General features: G+C 44.0%; 1 protein-coding gene across 4 annotated transcripts in view; it reads left to right on the plus strand.

The window, feature by feature from the left end:
- LOC106588447 (testis-expressed protein 2) overlaps positions 1-21967 on the plus strand; it is a 68441-nt gene that overhangs the window by 23452 nt on the left and 23022 nt on the right. For all 4 annotated transcript variants that reach the window (XM_014177491.2, XM_014177471.2, XM_014177481.2 and 1 more), the window contains 3 exons: positions 12001-13540; positions 20238-20438; positions 21609-21933. In XM_014177491.2, the coding sequence (XP_014032966.1) occupies positions 12026-13540; positions 20238-20438; positions 21609-21933 (2041 nt within the window). In that variant the 5' untranslated portion in view covers positions 12001-12025. The remainder of the gene's footprint in view (positions 1-12000; positions 13541-20237; positions 20439-21608; positions 21934-21967) is intronic.

Genomic DNA, 21967 nt, shown 5'->3' on the forward strand with positions numbered 1-21967 from the left:
GGGGATTATTGCTAATCCCTGCCGAGGATACATGGGCTGGGATTACACAATCTCTCCAACAGGCCCTGGAAGGTTGGGTGTGTCATCTCTCTGACAGAGAATGAAAGTTAAGATCTCTAGGCCTTGTCGTTTTATGTGTGTCTCAAGCAAGCTTGGTTGGTGAGCTACATTATCCATCAGTCCCATTGGGATTGGTAATGGAAGGTAGGTTTGACTCAACCCTTTGCTTTGGCCAATCGTGTCTTCCTCTGAGTTGCTTATAGATTTCAATTTTCTGGCTCATCTTAATACATTTCTCCACATGATCTTGAGGACAATCGCCAAGCACCTGTCAAGCCTCCGCAAAACAATGACGGCGCTGCACGTTCTGACTTCTTGACTCACTCTTCCCCCTCTCCTTCACGCAGACTTATTCTCTCACCACTGTCCCCTGAACGCTGGCTGCCAGAATGATCATGTTTATTCTGGTTTGCCATTTGGAAAAACAGCGTTTTGACATTTGAGAAGGCCTCAGAGGGGGCTAATGATGTGAGGCTATTGTGCCATCCCTCCTAGCAGCCTGTTATTTCTGTCACATGGCAGACCTAAGATGACTTGCAAAACATCCCCCTCTCCTGAGGGTTAAACAAGCTACCATGGAAACAACATTATTTCAGAGGTTTATGGCTGTCAGACCCTAGGCAACATGCTGTTAACGCTCAGAACGAGTTAGAATAAAGGACACTATCTTCAGCCATAGAGCATTATCAACAGCCCTGGGTTGTTTTTTAACCCAGGATAATACTACTATTAACATGCAGTGTGAGCCTATAATGCTGTCCCTAGTGGTTGAACCACAGGAAAGAACATCAAAATATGACATGCTGGTGGTATTCCCTGGGCAGTCTCTCCTATGTCATCAACCCGAGGGAACCTTTTTCACTAGATACCAGCTCAGATTGGTTTGATGTGGTTCAGTTTCAAGTGTTAAATGTGAGAGCAGGGCTGTTGAAAGAATGTCTGATATTTGATATCCTTACTGACCTGAAATTACATCCTTTTTTTGGTGTAATTTCTAGCACCAGCTCCCACACATTGACAGTCTTATTGTCTAGCCCTTTTGTCTTTGACTGAAATTAGCAGTCCAGCTAGCATGAACAGTGAAGAACTCAAACTCAGCAGGGCCCATTTATCTTGCTGCTGGGCGAGCTAGCCGCTAAATCGATGTGAAAGCTAAGCAGATGCTAACATGCTAATTGGATTAGGGCTAGCAAATGAGATGTCGGTGAGCGTGATGGTTTTCCTAATGGCCGAGTTAAAGCATAGAAAATATTTTTTTCCTCTGTTGATTCCAGTTATTGTCGTGGTAGAAAAAAAACAATGCGTCACCATAACAACAAGTTAATTCATTCCAGGAAAGGTTTGTTGCTAGTGGGAGTTGTAGGAAATTGTTAGTCGGCATGATGACTGGATATCAGAATTTTTAAAATATTTTTTTAAGTAGCTTGCTACTTAAACTGCTGGTTGCACAATCCTCCATTAAGGAATATAGGATTATCTGTTGTTCTTGCTCCTTCGACACAGCCTTTCCTGTTGGTGCATTATGGTAAGAAAGCATACAAAAGTTGCTATTGTACAGGTTATCACCTATGCTGGCGAAAGGATGAATAATATTGATACTATTGGCATCACATTACTTTGTATGATTCTGATGGGTTGAAGAGAAGGGGTCGTTTTGTGTCGAGGTCAGAGAGCGAGACGGGATAGAGGTCAGAGGTCACTGGTCCTGGAAAGCTTACCAAGGAGGAAATTAGCTGCAGCAGGAGAGGTCAGTGCACCAGGCAGCTCATTGCCAAACCTGTTCTGTCGGACTAAATCCTCTTGTTCTCACTCCCTATTGTTGTTTTTCTTAACAGGGGCAATGTAAGAAAATGTTGTTGTTTTTTGTGCTCACCTTTTACCGTTATCTTGAAAGGAATTGCTTTTACCTAGGCCTATTTATGTTTTCCTTATTTGTGCGCGTGTCCATGCATGTGGTCCATTCTTAGTAATGTGTGCGCCCCTGTTAGCAATTAGCTGAGCTTATAGCCTCAGAGAATTATAGTAGGTTGTATAGTTTTGTCACTTGTTTGCATTACGTTTAATAAGACCTATATGAGCCCCAACTTGTTAAAACAATGAATACCATCCTCCTCAGGAGTTTTGGATAGAATTTCAAGGAAGTGCCCTTCGAGTCTGAGAACTCAACTTATGTGACTCAGCATCACCCCACTATGGTCATGCTTTCCCATGAAGTCAATCACCTTGATGATATCATTACTCAACCCTCCTCACTCACTGTAGCAGTATGATAACTCTATATTAGAGTCTGTCCTTCCTAGTGTGTGTGTTATCTGGTGAGAGTGTGACTATGAACACCTAAGCCATTTCCACTCATTGACCTCACCTTTCCAGATTTCTCTTTAGGCCTATATGACAAATATGATGAGTCTCATCCTGTCATTCCCACTAGTGTTGTCACGATACCAGACTTATGACTTCAATACCAGGTTTAGTATCACAATACTCGATACCAAAACGATAGTCGAGACCTAACGATACTCGATAACCAAAACAATGCCACAGCAAAAATAATACAGATTTCTTTCCCCAGGTTTCTCTGGTTTCCGGTCTTGAAATCACACTTTCTTAATAGAACATCCAATGATGTTGTTTTTCTATCTCCACAAAATTGCTTAAACCACATCAGCGAATCACTTGTCTTGGAAAAATTATAGAAGTGTATATTTTTGAGTGTGGTTACCCTTTTAATTCAAGTGTGCATGCACTCAGCACTGCTGTTTGTTAAGCTGTCTTTCTGTAGCGCACATGTGAGGGAGTTTGTAAAACAAATGGCTATTGGATTGATGCAAAAATTAATGGTTCTGCCAGATAGGTTACTTTGTAGTTAACTTTTAATTGAGAAGTTTTTTTGGGAAAGCCTTTCCATCATATTTATTTTATTTAACTAGGCAAGTCAATTAAGAACAAATTCTTAATTACAATAACTACCGACACAGGCCAAACCCGAAAAACGCTGGGCCAATTGTGCAACCGCCTTATGGGACTCCCAATCACGGCCATTTGCGATACAGCCTGGATTCTAACCAGGGTGTCTGTAGTGACGCCTCTAGCACTGAGATGCAGTGTCTTAGACTGCTGCGCCACTCAGGAGCCCGAAGGCGGTCATTCATTAGCTTCATTAACGGCTAGACAGTGGTAGATGTACGTGCACCGCACACACCAGATGGGCCATATCCTCTTCAGGAAGTTGCAGGGAATACGAATCACTGATGCATTCTGTTCATGTCTTATCATTAAAATCACAAAGCGAATCAAACTGAAAGTGCGAACCGCCGCATTTAACCATGGCAAGGTGACTGGGAATATGGTGGCAATCAAACAGGCGAAACGTCAGTATAGAGAGAAAGTGGAGTCACAATTCAGCGGCTCAGACACGAGACGTATGTGGCAGGGTCTACAGACAATCACGTACTACAAAAGGAAAACCAGCTCCGTCGCAGACACTGACGCCTTGCTCCCAGACAAGCGAACACTTTCTTTGCCAGCTTTGTGGATGACACAGTGCCACTGACGTGACCAGCTACGAAGGACTGTGCTCTCCTTCTCCGTGGCCGACGTAAGATATTTTAAACATGTTAACCCTCACAAGTCCGGACGGATTCTCTTGCCGCGTACTCCGAGCACCCGCAGACCAGCTGGCTGGTGTGTTTACGGACATATTCAATCTCTCCCTATCCCAGTCTACTGTCCCCACATGCTTCAAGATGTCCACCATTGTTGCTGTTCCCAAGAATGCAAAGGTAACTGAACTAAATGACTATCGCCCCGTAGCACTCAATTCTGTCATCATGAAGTGCTTTGAGAGACTAGTCAATGATCATATCACCTCCACCTTACCTGTCACCCTAGACCCCCTCCAATTTGCTTACCGCCCCAATAGAAACACAGATGATGCAATCGCCATCACACTGCACACTGCCCTATCCCATCTGGACAAGAGGAACACCTATGTAAGAATGCTGTTCATTGACTATAGCTCAGCATTCAACACCATAGTACCCTCCAAGCTCATCATTAAGCTCGTGGCCCTGGGTCTGAACCCTGCCTTGTGCAATTGGGTCCTGGACTTCCTGACGTGCCGCCCCCAGGTGGTGAAGGTAGGAAACAACTAGAGGTCGACCGATTCTGATTTTACCGCCGATACTGATTATTGGAGGACCAAAAAGGCCGATACCGATTAATCGGCCTATTTTCTTTTTTATATATATATATTTTTTGGGGGGTAATTTTTATGTATGTATGTATGTATGTATGTATGTATGTATGTATGTATGTATGTATGTATGTATGTATGTATGTATGTATGTAATGACAATTACAACAATACTGAATGAACAATGAACACTTATTTCAACTTAATATAATACATAAGTAAAATCTGTTTAGTCTGAAATAAATAATGAAACATGCTCAATTTGGTTTAAATAATGCAAAAGCACAGTAAAAGTGCAATATGTGCCATGTAAAAAAGCTAACGTTTAAGTTCCTTTCTCAGAACATATGAAAGCTGTTGGTTCAATATTCCCAGTTCTTCAATATTCCCAGTTAAGAAGTTTTTTTAGGTTGTAGTTATTATAGGAATTATGATGCGTCAACTATTTCTCTATACCATTTGTATTTCATATACCTTTGACTATTGGATGTTCTAATAGGCACTTTAGGCTGGCAATACTAATCTCAGGAGTTGATAGGCTTGAAGTCATAAACAGTGCTCTGTTTCAAGCATTGCTTAGAGCTTCTGGCAAACACAGTAACGTTTGAATGAATGTTTACGAGCCTGCTGCTGCCTACCACCGCTCAGTCAGACTGCTCTATCAAATATCAAAACAGACTTAAATATAATAAACGCACAAATACGAGCCTTTGGTCATTAATATGGTCAAATCCGTAAACTATACGAAAACAAAACGTTTATTCTTTCAGTGAAATACGGAACCGTTCTGTATTTTATCGAATGGGTGGCAACCCTGTCTAAATATTGTTGTTACATTGCACAACCTTCAATATTATGTCATAATAATGTAAAAGTCTGGCAAATTAGTTCGCAACGAGCCAGGCGGCCCTAACTGTTGCATGACTCTGTGTGCAATGAACGCAAGAGAAGTGACACAATTTCCCTAGTTAATATTGCCTGCAAACATTAATTTATTTTAACTAAATATGCAGGTTTAAAATATATACTTCTATGTATTGATGTTTATGGTTCGGTACATTCGTGCAATGATTGTGCTTTTTTCGAGAATGCGCTTTTGTTAAAACATCATCCGTTTGGCGAAGTAGACTGTGATTCGACGATAAATGAACAGGCACCGCATTGATTATATGCAACGCAGGACAAGCTTGTTAACCTAGTAATATCATTAACCATGTGTAGTTAACTAGTGATTATATGAAGATGTATCGTTTTTTTTTATAAGTTAAGTTTAATGCTAGCTAGCAACTTACCCTGGCTCCTTCCTGCACTCGCGTAACAGGTGGTCAGCATGCCATGCAGTTTCCTCGTGGAATGCAATGTAATCGGCCATAATCCAAAAATGCTGATTACCGATTGTTATGAAAACTTGAAATGGGCCCTAATTAGGTCGAACTCTAGAAACAACACCTCCACTTCGCTGATCCTCAACACTGGGGCCCCACAAGGTTGGATGCATTGCCCCTTCCTATACTCCCTGTTCTCCCATGACTGTGGCCAAGCATGCCTCCAACTCAATCGTCAAGTTTGCAGATGACTAAACAGTAGTAGGCTTGATTACCAACAATGATGAGACAGCCTACAGAGAGGAGGTGAGGGCTCTGGGAGTGTGGTGTCAGGAAAATATCCTCTCACTCAACGTCAACAAAACAAAGGAGATGATTGTGGACTTCAGAAAACAGCAGAGGGAGCACCCCCCGATCCACATCGCCGGGACCACAGTGGAGAAGGTGGACGTTTTTAAGGTCCTCTGCGTACACATCACCAACAAACTGAAATGGTCCACCCACACAGACAGTGTGGTGAAGAAGGCGCAACAGTGCCTCAGGAGGAAATTTGTCTTGTCACCTAAAACTCTCACAAACTTTTACAGGTGTACAATTGAGAGCATCCTGTCGGGCTGTATCACCGCCTGGTACGGCATCTGCACCATCCACAACCGCAGGGCTCTCCAAACTACCTGCCCTCCAGGAAACCTACAACACCCAATGTCACAGGAAGGCCAAGAAGATAATCAAGGACAGCAACCACCCAAGCCACTGTCTGTTCACCCCGCTATCATCCAGAAGGCGAGGTCAGTACAGATGCATCAAAGCCGGGACCGAGAGACTGCAAAACAGCTTCTATTCCAAGGCCATCAGACTGTTAAATAGCCATCACTAGCACAGAGAGGCGGCTGCCTACCTACAGACTTGAAATCATTGGCCACTTTTAATAAATGGAACACTAGTCACTTTAATAATGTTTACATATCCTGCGTTACTCATCTCATATGTGTATATACTATATTCTATTCTACTATGTCTTAGTCTATGCTGCTCTGATATTGCTCGTACATATATGTATATATTCTTAATTCTATTCCTTTTCTTAGATTTGTGTATTGGCTATATGTTGTGAAATTGTTAGATATTACTTGTCAGATATTGCTGCACTGTCGGAACTAGAAGCACAAGCATTTCGCAATCACATCTGCTAAACACGTGTATGTGACAAATAAAATGTGATTTGATTTGACATTCCTCCATTCTTTTCCTTCATTAAACCAACTTCTCCTGCAGAGGCACAGAGAGCAGCGTTTAGCAGCCAAGACCAATCCATAACAATCTGTCAGTCTGCTGAAATCATGCATTATTTATTGAGGGAAGGAAGCTGATCTCAGATCAGCGGCTCTCTGTCTGTAGCTGTGAGCGGGAGAACAGCAGAGTAGAAATTATACTGACCTAAGAGCAGCACTTTGACCACACCTTGTGTTTAGCCTACAGGTATGTGCATGTTTGCCTGTGTCTGCTTGTATGTGTATTGTTAACTCGTGCGCATAATGTAGGGCTGCACAATATGTGAAAATAATCAAATTGCCATGTTTTTGTTAACCAAATATTGAGATTTGTGATTTTAGTTGCGATTTAGTTCGAAACACTTTGGTGAACTGTTGGAATCAGAATCAGAAACCTAATTTAATTTCTATGGTTGGTGTTTGGCATGGCAACTAATGGAAAAAACAGGTAGAGTAAAAGTTGTTGTGACAGGGTAGGAACCAAAGTGTTGGTCAGTATCCCAGGGGACCCTTGTTACATTAATGTTGTAAAAGAAAATCAGCCTCTTGCGACATGTCAATATTGCAATTTAATTGTGCAGCCCTAGTGCACGGTATGCATGCAACGGTTGAGGTGGCAGGTAGCCTAGTGGTTAGAGCTTTGGACCAGTAACCGAAAGTTTGCTAGATCGAATCCCTAAGCTGACAAGGTAAAAATCTGTTCTGCCCCTGAGCAATGCAGTCTAGGCTTATTAATTGGATGAGCACTCTCTCCGTGACTTCTCTTGTGACTGTAAGTGGGATACTGTTCCTAGGCCGTCATTGTGAATAAGAATTTGTTCTTAACTGACTTGCCTACTTAATTAAAGGTTAAATGGAAAAAATGGAAGAAAAAAAAACTGTTAAACTGTGCTTGTGTGTGCATGCTGGAGGGCCATAGTAGGTGTCCATTTCACCTTCGGAAGACTTGCTCTCTCCAAAACCATTGCTCAATGTCTGGACTTATCTAAATATGGCACTTGCATTGCTCTCAATGCTCTATCATGCACCCCCTCTTATCTCTTTCTGAAACACAGTTTTTTAAATGTAAATCCACATTTGCATTGATGCTAATGGCAAGGCTTTCCACCACTGTTTTGTTAACCATTTCCCGTTGAAAAATGTTAATCGTGCAATTCAAGCGCTGGCCTAATCAAGCGTTACACGAGAACAGATCCATTATGTAGCCTAGGCTGCTGTCAGACAACCCCTTTGAAGTTAACTACAGTCGTAATGTAATAACCGTCAAACGGGTTTGAAGTGGTAATGGCTTTCACTGTCATGTTGTAAAGGTCATGTTTCAACCGTGTCACTGTCTTTAAATGGCTGAATATTGAGGGGGTTGTGTTGGTTGCAGTTCTAGACTATCTCTCATACAGAATAAGTTAAACCGTGTTTTTGTCCTAGGCACTGAGATAGGCCTATATCTTTAGGCCTAATACCCTTCTTCCCATAAGTGAGGCCTTAGGCCTACTACATCATCATTGTGCGACGTGTGATTGAGCTGCCCCTGCTCATCGACTCACTGGTTTCATTGAAGTAGGACCATTTGCCCAGAGGCCTACAGTATATGCTGACATGAGGTCAGTTTTGCTTTCTCCCTTCTAAATGATTAAGGCTATGAATAGAGGAGGGTAAGCTGATCTTAGATCTGTGTTTACATGTAACTTCTAGAGCTGTTCCGTTGGTCACTTCCAGAGATGTCACCTGACAACTAGGGCTGATAACAAGCACAAGTGTCTAAACAGTACCTTGTTAACCTGGCTTCCAAAGCGATCTCCATCCCTTTTAGTTTGTACCATAGACGAAACCCAGTCTAGGCTTATTAATTGGATGAGCACTCTCTCCGTGACTTCTCTTGTGACTGTAAGTGGGATACTGTGGTCATGTGACGCACGCAGTCGTAGCGTCTTAGCCTAGTGGAAACATCACCATTCGCCTTGTTACATCACTCGGAGACCATTGCCCAGGGTCTATTGCTATAATAATGGTTAAATGATCATTGAACCATGTAAAGGTATACAGTTAAAGGATAAAGCCTAGGAAGCTTGAGATAAGGACAGACTATATTCGTTAAAGGATAGCACAAACATAACTGTTTATGCTATCATGCCAAGGGTATGGTTGTCATTCCAGTATGACTATCCTACCTATAGGCTAAAGGTAGCCTGTGTTTGATCCATTCTACACAGTTGAATACCCAGTATGGATTCCCCATCCATTGTTTAATCACTTGCTTGCCATTATTTCCAAAACAACGTCTCTTGTTTATGGTCAATGACACTAGCAGTCATAAGACAAGCCTGTGTTGTGCGTTGTCATGTGTGGGCTGGATGATGACCTCACCGTTTGCTCTCTATCGACATCCAGACCAAGGGTCATATTTATTTTTTATTTTATTTCACCTTTATTTAACCATGTAGGCAAGTTGAGAACAAGTTCTCATTTACATTTGCGACCTGGCCAAGATAAAGCAAGCCGTTTGACACATACAACAACACAGAGTTACACATGGTGTAAAACAAACATACAGTCAATAATATAGTAGAAAAATAAGTCTATATACAAAGTGAGCAAATGAGGTGAGATAAGGGAGGTAAAGGCAAAAAAGGCCATGGTGGCAAAGTAAATACAATATAGCAAGTAAAACACTGGAATGGTAGATTTGTAGTGGAATATGGTGCAAAGGAGCAAAATAAATACAGTAGGGGAAGAGGTAGTAGTTCGGGCTAAATTATAGATGGGCTATGTACAGGTGCAGTAATCTGTGAGCTGCTCTGACAGCTGGTGCTTAAAGCTAGTGAGGAAGATAAGTGTTTCCAGTTTTAGAGATTTTTGTAGTTCGTTCCAGTCATTGGCAGCAGAGAACTGGAAGGAGAGACGGCCGAAGGAGGAATTGGCTTTGGGGGTGACCAGAGAGATACCTGCTGGAGCGCGTGCTACAGTTGGGTGCTGCTATGGTGACTAGCGAGCTGAGATAAGGGGGAACTGTGGGTTTGGCGACGAGTATGAAGCGAGGGCCAGCCAACGAGAGCGTACAGGTCGCAGTGGTGGGTAGTATATGGGGCTTTGGTGACAAAACGGATGGTACTGTGATAGACTGCATCCAATTTATTGAGTAAGGTATTGGAGGCTATTTTGTATATGACATCGCCGAAGTCGAGGATCGGTAGGATGGTCAGTTTTACGAGGGTATGTTTGGCAGCATGAGTGAAAGATGCTTTGTTGTGAAATAGGAAGCCAATTCTAGATTCAACTTTGGATTGGAGATGTTTGATGTGAGTCTGGAAGGAGAGTTTACAGTCTAACCAGACACCTAGGTATTTGTAGTTGTCCACATATTCTAAATCAGAACCGTCCAGGGCGGGCAGGTGCAGGCAGCGATCGGTTGAGGAGCATGCATTTAGTTTTACTTGTATTTAAGAGCAGTTGGAGGCCACAGAAGGCGAGTTGTATGGCATTGAAGCTCGTCTGGAGGGTAGTTAACACAGTGTCTAAAGAAGGACCAGAAATATACAGAATGGTGTCGTCTGCGTAGAGGTGGATCAGAGAATCACCAGCAGCAAGAGCGACATCATTGATGTATACAGAGAAAAGAGTCGGCCCAAGAATTGAACCCTGTGGCATATGATGAACCAGCTAGACACCAGTCCCAAATGTCACTCTGTCCCACACTGTTCAATCCATTCCCAGAATTACAGCTTTGAGATTAAGCCTAGATGGAACAGTCTCGTTATGTGGATATTTTGGTCCCTCATAGCTTGTTGTGAAAGTGCTTGTTCCCGTTTTGTGGCAAGCACAGAGAGTACACTCCATCCCACTTTGTTTCTATTACCGTCAACAAGCTTCAAACAAGTTCCACTTTCTCCTTTATAAAGGATTTATTTATCTTCAAATAATTAGTCAGGCATTTTATGTATTGCTCTGAGGGGTGTGTGTGTGAGCATGTGAGAGAAAGACCCAGAAAAGGAGGAATAGTGTGTCACCCACACATTTGAATGCTTTCATATGATGTGTGTGTGTGTGTGTGTTAGTCTCTCACCTGGTGGTGTCACAGTGGGGTTATAATCACTATGTGTGGGTGGGGTTATCGGCCTGCTGGGAAGGCTGACGCTGAACAAGCACAGATAGACACAGCATGGCATTCTGTCAGCCTCTACCCGCTCAACCTTTTCTCTCCCACTCACTCCGTCTGGGAATGGGAAACGGTGATTTCATATTCAGATAACCATGCAGTCATCTATTCATCCATATAGCCATGCATTCATGTCAACTTGGTAACTTCCAGGAAAGCCTGCATTGATTTTGACGACTCTACCATTCCCTGTCTTCGTTTATTAGGCTACCTTCTAATCTTCCTTGCTTCTTGTATTCTTGTGATATTGTAGACTCTTACGATCGATTCAGTGCCATTTTATAGGGATCGCCTTGTGATTTTGCTCCCATTTGATCATTGCTATAGTAGCCATGATTTCAGCATTAGCCACCCAGAGACTAGGACATAGTATCGGCCTCCAGAGTGTTATTGTAGGTTCTCTTTCACCAGCCCTGCAAGCCAGCTGGTCCCTCAGTGTGGTGGAAATGCTTGTCAGGACACTGTGGGTTTCCTGTAAGAGCTGTGTTGGACTCATCCCCTATAAAGGACAGGGCTCAGCCAGGGGAAGTCTTTAAGGGCTTAATTAAATTTCCCCTCATTGATTTGGCCCTGCTTTCAATAAGGATATTATAGGGGCCTTCTCATAGGAATCGGCTACTGTAACTGCTTGATTAACTTTTTGTTAATTGCTTAGTGATACGCCTTCTTGTCCTGCTATTGGAGTAGGTTCCTTCTCCAAACCTCGATTTAACACTCTAATGCCCATTGTTGAAACCATTCTTTGTTCTGGCTGAGTTGAGGTTGTTCGATAATGACACACTATGGGGACATCGTGGATTAAATCGCCTACATGTCTATCATTGCCCTCCTGTTTGTGTAGGTTCATGTGTTTGTATTTGCGTAGGGCTGTGTGTGGTCAATAATATTAATACCCATTTAACGCCATATACTCTGTTTGTAGTTGGGAGTTTGTTTGGCGACGATACAGTATGGGGATGTGTGTAACCTTTGCCCTCTCCCTGTCTATCTCCCTAGGCTCTGACCCAGCAGGAGCACTGCGATGGCCAGCTGCGACAGTAGCCATGCAGACACCGCCAAAGCTCCTCCTCCCTCAGCCTCACGGCCGCCAGCCATGCCCAAGCTCCACGTCCAGGGCTCGCTGTCCCGGAAGTCCATCACCATCCACTTCTCGCCCCTGGGCGAGGAGGAGGAGGAGGAAGAGGAGCTCTATGCGGCAGTTGTGTCCTCTCCTCTTCCCCCTGCTGGACCCATAAAGGACCCAGCCATTGTGACGGCCCTGGAGGCCAGCGAGGATCTGATCCTTGATGGAGCCGGGTTGGACTCTGAGGCTCAGGCTGCAGTTCTGCCTATGTTGTCCTCAACTGGTCCTCAAAGCTCCATCACCTCCACATTACCCTCTGAACTGAAAAGCTCCTCTCCTTCCCCTACCACCACCTCCAAATCCACCTCCAAGTCTAGCGACAAACCTTTCTTCAGCCTGGTCAAGTCTCTATCCTCTGACATCATTGAGCCTTCTGAAAATGTCTCCATCTCCCCCACTTCCGTGCGCCACCGCCACCTGATGAAAACCCTGGTCAAGTCACTCTCTGACACCTGCCAGGAATCCCCCCCTTCCTCCTCCTCCTCGCCCTACCGCCTCTCGGACTCCCGCCTCAACCTGCACCTCTTCAAGCAGTTCACGCAGTCCCGTGCCCCAGTAGGCGTCGTTGCCGGGGGTGACTCCAAGACTGCCCCCTCCTCGACGCTCACCTCCCCAGACAGCCGCAACTTCTTTAAGGCGTCCGTGGAGGCGAGCATCGAGGACACTAAGCGCCGTTTCTCCGAGGCCATCTACGAGCCTCTCCAGCTGTTCAATAAGATCATGGAGGACAAGAGTGGAGGCATTGGCAGCAGTGCCTTTCGGTCAAAAGCGCACTTGTCCAGTGCTTCGGAGCTCACCTGCCTGGCCTCCCTCAACAACGGCCAACCGGAGAGAAACAACAACTACAGCATCAAGGAGGAGGAAACCGGGGACGACTGGGAGTCCGAGGGAACCGGAAACGGAGCCAGCTCTCCAAATCCCACCTCTGACACCAGAAGTCCTAAAATGTCTTCCACCGCTTCCGCCTCTCTCAGCCTGGACAAGTGCTCCATGTCAGGCCTGGCCAAGCTGGAGGATGAGGACTTCTGCATCCTGTCTAGTGAGGACTTTGAGGATATCGAGGGGGATTATGGAGACACAACAGACAATACATGTAGCCAAGTCAAACTGCCGCCTAGTGGCAGTCCGGAACTATGCAGTAACGACAAGTCAGAGGGAGAAGATCTGCCATCCAGCATTCCACACTACACCCTGATCATCATCACAGCGCTGGTCTACGGGTACTTCGTGTTGCCCCTGCCCACCTACGTTGGGGGTATGCTGCTGGGAGTGGGACTAGGGTTCATGCTAGCTATCGCTGTGGTGTGGTTGGCCGGACCCAAGCCTTCTGGCAATCGCACCAGACATCCCAGACACCAGGGGAAGCTGAGGAACATGGCCCAGCTGGGCATCAAAGAGCCAAGCATCTTCAAGGTGAGGAACTCCATGATCTTCTAACCCCTCTTCAGGGACCCCCAGATGTTTCACAATTGAGTTGTACCCTGGAACTACCACTCCTGATTCACTAAACGAGGGCTTAATGATTAGTTGAGAAGTGGAATCAGTAGTGCTAGCTCTGGAATAGAGCAAATTCATTGGACAGGCTGGGGATCGCTGAGGAGAGGTTTGAAATCACTGTAAAACCAATTAACTGAAGATATGCGAAAAATCTATGGTCACACGAATAGGCAGTGGTGCTGAACACAGCCCCAAAAATGAAAGATTCATAAGACCATGTTATTATTACTTAGCTAATGGCCAGATTTCTGTTCGTTAACAATGAGACCTGCTGTGGTAAGGTATCACGTTGAACTTTCCCAATACTTGTGTTATCAGAGAAAAGCTGCTTTAGACCGACCATTAGAGATCGATTTCTCAAGGTTGACCTGTAATTCAATAGCCTTGATCCCATTGGTGTTCATTGTACATTTTTAAGAAGAAGCCGGGTGACCATCTTGTAGCCTGGTCTTAATTGCGACGAATTATTATTTTAGCTCCTGCTGTGCAGTACTGTTTTCATAAAAGCACCTTAAAATATGTCCAATGTTCTCAGATTTTTCAGAAGTCCCAGCTGGAGGATTTCCTCCCTACTTATTCCCTCCTAATTCCAGGAATCCTCCAACTGGGACTTCTTAAAAAGCTGTGAACTTTGGGAATTATGCAACCCTAATTTTAAGGGCACCATGAAGTAGGCCTAGATCAGGTATCTTTTATTACTGACTGATCACCTACATGTAACTGCCAAACTAAAGGACACACCACCAAAGTGTCTTAATAGGGCGTTGGGCCAACATGAGCCACCAGAACAGTTTCAATGCACCTTGGCATAGATTCTACAAGTCTGGAACTCTATTGGAGGGATGCAACACCATTCTTACAGGAGAAATTCCATCATTTGGTGTTTTATTGGTGCCGCTCCAGAATCTCCCATAAGTGTTGGGTTGAGATCTGCTGACTGAGACGCACACAGACACCTATGCTCCTTTGAAACCCCTCTTTCAAAGTCACTGAGATCTCGTCTAGATATTGTAGCCAAAATAATGGGCAAAAGGGGATTTTTATATGTGACACTAAGCATGATGGGACGTTAATTTCTTAATTAACTCAGGAACCTCACCTGTGTTGGCAGCACCTGCTTTAAATGTACTTTATCCTTCATTTACTCAAGTTTCCTTTATTTTGGCAGTTTACCTGTACAACGTTTCAGCACCCATCATGATCTGTGACTGGCTTAAAGTCATACTCTAGGATTTTAGCAATGAGGCCATGTATCTACTTTCCCAGAGTCAGATGAACTAGTGGATACCATTTATATGTCTGTGTCCAGTATGAAGGAAGTTAGAGGTAGTTTTGCGAACCAATGCTAACTAACGTTAGCGCAATGACTTGAAGTGTATGGGTATCTGCTAGCATCCTGTCACAGCCTCTTATATTATCCTCTTCTAGTCTCCTGACTAGTCTCTCCTCTAGACAAATACAGACGACTATTGTGACAGCCCACATAAAGTGCCATTCAGAGAAGAAATACGCCTATTTGAGCATTAAATGAGATCGTCCACGCTTCGACTCTCTCACCGCTTTGATGTCAGAGGGAACAAAAGAGCGAGGCTCCGAGGCAAATATACCTCATCCTCCATTGTTAGCGCTAATAGACAATAAATTACCTGAGGGAAGCCAGCAGTGCATTTAGCAGCATTAGCACTCAAATGGATCAGACAGACCATAGCCACTGTGGCTGTATATCATACTCAAAGCCTGTTAGCCTACTTTCTCTTCACTGCTAATGCCCTCCATAGCTTGCCAAGCAGTAGCAGACCCTGTGGTAGAGTGGTCACCCCATATCTCGTGGCCCTCCTCCCAAATGATGTCACCTCTGGACTGTCAACGAAAGCCAGTCGGTCAGTCACAATATAATGGAGAGGGTTCACTGTCTTGTTTGACCCCCACATATTGGAAAGCTGATGATAACATCACCAGCAGGCAGCACACAAACACATTAACTGTCAGGCTTTACTGTCCTGGGCTTGGCCTTGTCAGTCAAAGGGACAGTGAATGGTGGTGTTATGGATACAAAGGGGATAGGCTTTGTTCAGGACTAATATGAGAATTTGGTGACAAGTGTCTTCTCTCTCGCTCTTTCTGTCTCTCGCTCTCTTTCTCTCTTATTCTCTCACATGGCCCTCTCTGTCTCCTACTCTCTTTTTTCTGTCTTTATTTCTGTCATTCTCTCCCATCTCCCTCTCTTCATGTCTAGCTGTGGGAGCAATAGAACCAGCACATCTAGGCCGATATCAAGTTTCCTGCAGGAGACTTGTTGTGTCTGTGATGGCAAAGCTCTAGGGGCCGTCGTGATCTCTGTGAAGAGGAAGGGGCGAGATGAGACTGGAGGGTTGTTGCATCCTAAATGGCACCCTATTCCCTAATATAGTGCACTACTTCAGACTCAGCCGACGAGGAGGCAGCACGTTACTAGATGACTGCTGTCGCGATTTTACTATCCTCTTCAATCTACTGCCGTCGGATTAGGATTTTTATTAGGGGTTCAAGGCTAAACCAGTGGTGCAATATTTCTCTACACATGTTGGAATTAAAGAACGTGAACACTGGTGGTAAAAGCGATGATAGCCACTAGGAGCAACCAGTTTCAATCATCACTATACCTAACCCACAGTGCAGACCGTCAGGGTTGTGGTCAAGTCGTGGATTGTTGTGTGTTTGAATCTGTGATGGCATCACCGTTCTTTTGAAGGTTAAGCATTTTAGAAGTTACTGGTCCCGTCTGTGGCACATAGGGCATGTCCAGGGATTTAGACCGACTTTCCACCCCTTAGATTTGATTAGGCCTAGTAGTTTAATGAACCTGTTGGTAGCAGTGACATTAGAAGAGACACACACACACACACACAGGATGCAGTCTAAGCCAGCATAAGTAATTTAGGAGGAAAATACAGCTAGATAAATCAACACAGTTCATTTTCTACCATAAAGTTTTATAATTGACCTCAACACCAAATATGTTTGGAAGCTATTTTTCAAAAACAAATTATGACTTTTTGACCCACCCACTACATCATTTTGGTCTAACTACAAACATGGGTTGACAAAAAGACTGGGTTTTCATTTTAATACATATTGCCTGTTCATAAATTGAAATGAGAACGCAAACAAACCCAGGAAAGGAGCTGAATGGCTATCTGCTAAGTCAAAGAGACAATGAAATGATTGACTCAGGTCTATTGGCAAGACATGCATCATACTTCTCAACAGCCTACTATGAGCATTACCAAATCCTTCTGATCCATATGTTCTTGACCATTTTTTACCAACACAGGAGTTGTGATCTCAATTTTGACACAATGATTGTGATTTAGTTTCTATACATAGACGGAATCAGATGTTCATGCATTTAACATTAATTTGCTTTATCAGGTGCCTAAAATCATTGTAGTGTCTTTCCGGAAGGGTTCAGCAGTACAGAAGGTTCATACAGTGCATTCCGAAATTATTCAGACCCCTTGACTTTTTCCCAATTTTGTTACGTTACAGCCTAATTCTAAAATGGATAAAATTATACATTTTTCTCATCAGTCTACACACAATACCCCAAAATGACAAATGTATTAAATATAAAAAAACAGAACTTAGACTTGTAATTGAGCTCAGACGCACCCTGTTTCCATTTTTATCCTTGAGATGTTTCTACAACTTTATTGGAGACCACCTGTGGTACATTTAAATTGATTGGACATGATTTGGAAAGGCACACACCTGTCAATATAAGGTCCCATAGTTGACAGTGCATGTCAGAGCAAAAACCAAAGGAATTGGCCTTAGCGCTCCACAACAGGATTGTGTCAAGGCACAGATCTAGGGAAGTGTACCATTGAAGCATTGAAGGTCCCCAAGAACACACTGGCTTCAATCATTCTTAATTGGAAGAAGTTTGGAACCACCAAGACTCTTTCTAGAGCTGGCCGCCCGGGCAAACTGAGCAATCGGGGGAGAGGGGCCTTGGTCAGCGACGTGACCAAGAACCTGATGGTCACTGACCGTTCTAGAGTTCCTCTGTGGAGATGGGAGAACTTTCCAGAAGGACAACCATCTCTGCAGCACTCCACCAGTCAGGCCTTTATGGTAGAGTGGCCAGACGGAAGCCACTCCTCAGTAAAAGGCACATGAAAGCCCGTTTGGCATTTGCCAAAAGGCACCCAAAGGACTCTCACACCATGAGAAACAAGATTCTCTGGTCTGATGAAACCAAGATTGAACTCTTTGGCCTCGAATGCCAGGTGTCATGCCTGGAGGAAACCTGGCACCATCCCTATGGTGAAGCATGGCGGGGGCAACATGTTTTTCAGTGGCAGGGACTGGGAGACTAGTCAGGATCAAGAGAAAGATGAATGGAGAAAAGTACCTTGAGAGATCCTTGATGAAAACCTGCTCCAGAGCGCTCAGAACCTCAGACTGAGGAAAAGGTTCACCTTCCAACAGGACAATTACCCAAAGCACACAGCTAAGACAACGGAGGAGTGGCTTCGGGACAAGTCTCTGAATGTCCTTGAGTGGCCCAGCCAGAGCCTGGACTTGAACCCGATCAAACATCTCTGGAGAGACCCAAAAATAGCTGTGCAGCTACTCTCCCCTTCCAATCTGATAGAGCTTGAGACGATCTGCAGAGAGAATGGGAAAAACTTGCCAAATATGTGTGCCAAGCTTGTAGCGTCATACCCAGGAAGACTCGAGGCTTTAATAGCTGCTAAAGGTGCTTCAGCAAAGTATGAGTAAAGGGTCTGAATACTTACAGTACCAGTCAAAAGTTTGGACACACCTACTCATTCAAGGGTTTTCTTTATTTTTAATATTTTCTACATTGTAGAATAATAGTGAAGACATCAAACAATGAAGTAACACAGATGGCATCATGTCATATCCAAAAAAGTGTTAAACAAATCAAAAATATTTTTGATTTTAGTTTCTTCAAAGTAGCCACCCTTTGCCTTGATGACAGCTTTGCACACTCTTGGCATACTCTCAACCAGCTTCATGAGGAAAGCTTTTCCAACCGTTTTGAAGGAGTTCCTACATATGCTGAGCACTTGTTGGCTGCTTTTCCTTCACTCTGCGGTCCAACTCATCCCAAACCATCTCAATTGGGTTGAGGTCGGGTGATTATGGAGGCAAGTCACCTGATGTAGCAGTCAATCACTCCTTGGTCAAACAGCCCTTACACAGCCTGGAGGTGTGTTTTGGTCATTGTCCCATTGAAAAACAAATGACAGTCCCACTAAGAGCGCAAACCAGATGGGATGGTGTATCGCTGCAGAATGCTGTGGTAGCCATGCTGGTTAAGTGAACCTTTTTAATTCTAAATAAACCACTAGCAGTGTCACCAGCAAAGCACCCCCACACCATCACAGCTCCTCCATGCTTCATGGTGGGAACCACACATGCAGAGATCATCTGTTCACTTACTCTGCGTCTCACAAAGACACTGCGATTGGAACCAAAAATCGCAAATTTGGACACATCGGACCAAAGGACATATTTCCACCAGTCTAATGTCCATTACTCGTGTTTCTTGGCCCAAGCAAGTCATCTTATTATTGGTGTCCTTTAGTAGTGGTTTCTTTGCAGCAATTCAACCATGAAGGCCTGATTCACGCAGTCTCCTCTGAACAGTTGATGTTGAGATGTGTCTGTTACTTGAACTCTGTAGCATTTATTTGGGCTGCAATCTGAGGTGCAGCTCTAATGAACTTATCCTCTGCAGCAGTGGGAATTCTGAGTCTTCCTTTCCTGTGGCGGTCCTCATGAGAGACACTTTCATCATAGCGCTTGGTTTTTACGGCTGCACTTGAAGAAACTTGAAATGTTCTTGAGATTTTCCAGATTGACTGACCTTCATGTCTTAAAGTAATGATGGACTGTCTATTCTCTTTGCTTATTTGAGCTGTTCTTTTACCAAGTAGGTCTATGTTCTGTATACCACCCCTGCCTTGTCACAACACAACTGCTTGGCTCAAACGCATTAAGGAAAGAAATTCCACTAATTAACTTTCAACAAGGCACACCTATTCATTGAAATGCATTCCAGGTGACTATGTCATGAAGCTGGTTGAGAGGATGCCAAGAGTGTGCAAAGCTGTCATCAAGGCAAAGGGTGGCTACTTTGAAGAATCTAAAATATTACATATTTGGTTACTACATGATTCCATATGTGTTTTCATAGTTTTGATGACTTCACTATTATAGTAAAAATAAAGAAAAACCCTGGAATGAGTAGGTGTTCAAACTTTTGACTGGTACTGTATGTTATATTTCAGTTTTTAAATGTTTATACTTTTTTATCATTTCTAAAAACCTATTTTTGCTTTGTCATTATGGGGTATCGTGTGTAGATAAATGAGGGGGAAAAAACTATTTAATCAATTTTAAAATAAGGCTGTAACCTAAAATGTTTTGAAAAAGTATACTTAACGAATGCACTGTATAGTCTACTGTACAAATAATTTTATTGCGCCATACAAAGTAGACATGTTAATTGATTGATTGGTTTAATGTGTCATTGGTTCATTGTTCCATTGGTTTGTCCATTGATTGACCTGACTGATTTTTCTATCTCCCCCTGCAGGGCTGGATGAATGAGATAGTGAACTACGACCCAGAGACATACCACGCCACTCTGACCCACTCTGTGTATGTGAGACTGGAGGGCTCCATCCTGCGCCTGTCCACACCCAACCGCAACATCGCCCGGCGGGCCACGCATAACGAACCCAAGCCCGACGTCACCTATATCAGCCAGAAGATCTACGACCTCACTGACAGCAAGGTGGGTGCATTTCCCCTAGGTACAGATCTAGGATCAGCTTCCCCTTCCCAATCCTAACCTTAACCATTAAAGTGGAAAATTGACCCAAGATCAGATATGGGCGGGGAGGGGTTGTTGGTACATGTGTCACCATCTACTATATAATATACTTGATGTGTATACTTGGTTTTGGTGTCAGGTTTGGGTTTTGAGAAAGGAGAAATCGCTAAGTAACGTAGATATTTAAGATGTCTTATCTGCAGAATATGCTTATATGATTGAGCTGTTGATCTCTTGTTATTAGAATGTCTCCCTTCGGACTCTGGTGTTGGCGGCTGCACTTCCTCCCTCATATGGGCCTCAGTCACCTGGGGGCCCAGAGAAGGGAGAAGTCAGGCTTGTCTGTCACATGACCCTGTTGATAAGCAGTATATCAAAAAGAGAATAGGGCAGAGTTCAGAAGGGAACATTGTTTCCATATGTGAATATGTGTCTTTACCTATTACAAACCATTTGAAGGGATTTTTAAAATGTAACTAGGCAAGTCAGTTAGGAACAAATTCTTATTTACATTGACGGCCTACTGGGGAACATTGGGTTAACTGCCTCGTTCTGGGGCAGAACGACAGATTTTTACCTTGTCAGCTCGGGGATTTGATCCAGCAGCCTTTCAGTTACTGGCCCACCGCTCTAACCACTAGGCTACCTGCCGCCCCAGGGGACGGCGTGAGTAATGGGGAACCAATCACTTGTCTCCACAATGTCTGTGCGTTAGTCCTTGGGGGATATTGTTATCTTCCCTTGTTCCTTTTTTAGCAAGGTGGAGACTAAGTAACAGCAAATGTTCTTAGTACTGAACAAAACAACACGATCTTTGCATTTGGGGACACAGGATGTTTGGGGTTGGTGTCCGGAACCGTTGTACGTCATCTCTGATGTTGCACCTATATAGTATATTACCCAGAGGCTCAATCCACTCAGTGGACTCTCACTCTATTCACTTTGTGGGTGGTGTGACTAGATCCCTTTTATCGATACGTTTTTAATAATGTTAATATCCTGATTGGTGATTGACCTTGTCTCTCCTCATTGTTAATTTAAAATATCCACTACAGTTCAACTTCAATTTAAGTTCCCATCAGACCCACACAGACACACCCAACTCAATCAAATATTCTATTCCCTCTTTAGATCTATCTGGTGCCCCAGAGTCTGGCCAGGAAGCGCGTGTGGAACAAGAAGTACCCTATCCGCATCGAGCTGGCCAGGCAGGACGACTTCATGTCCAAGGCAGAGGGTGACCACAGCGAAACCACACACGAGAGAACCACAGCCACAGGAGAGGAGACCGTGGGGACGGAGGAGGCCAAAAGGTCCAGTGGTCCAGAACTGACCCTGTACCTGTTTGGTCGGACGGGGAGGGAGAAGGAGGAGTGGCACCGGAGGATCCTGTTGGCCTCCAAGCCCTCCAAGACAGGGATGAAGAGAGTCACTGATCTGCAGGGGAGTAAGACTGGTGAGTGGATGGATCCAGGTGCCACACACACACA

The sequence above is a fragment of the Salmo salar genome, chromosome ssa02 (genome assembly GCF_905237065.1).
Source record: "Salmo salar chromosome ssa02, Ssal_v3.1, whole genome shotgun sequence".
Lineage (NCBI taxonomy): Eukaryota > Metazoa > Chordata > Actinopteri > Salmoniformes > Salmonidae > Salmo > Salmo salar.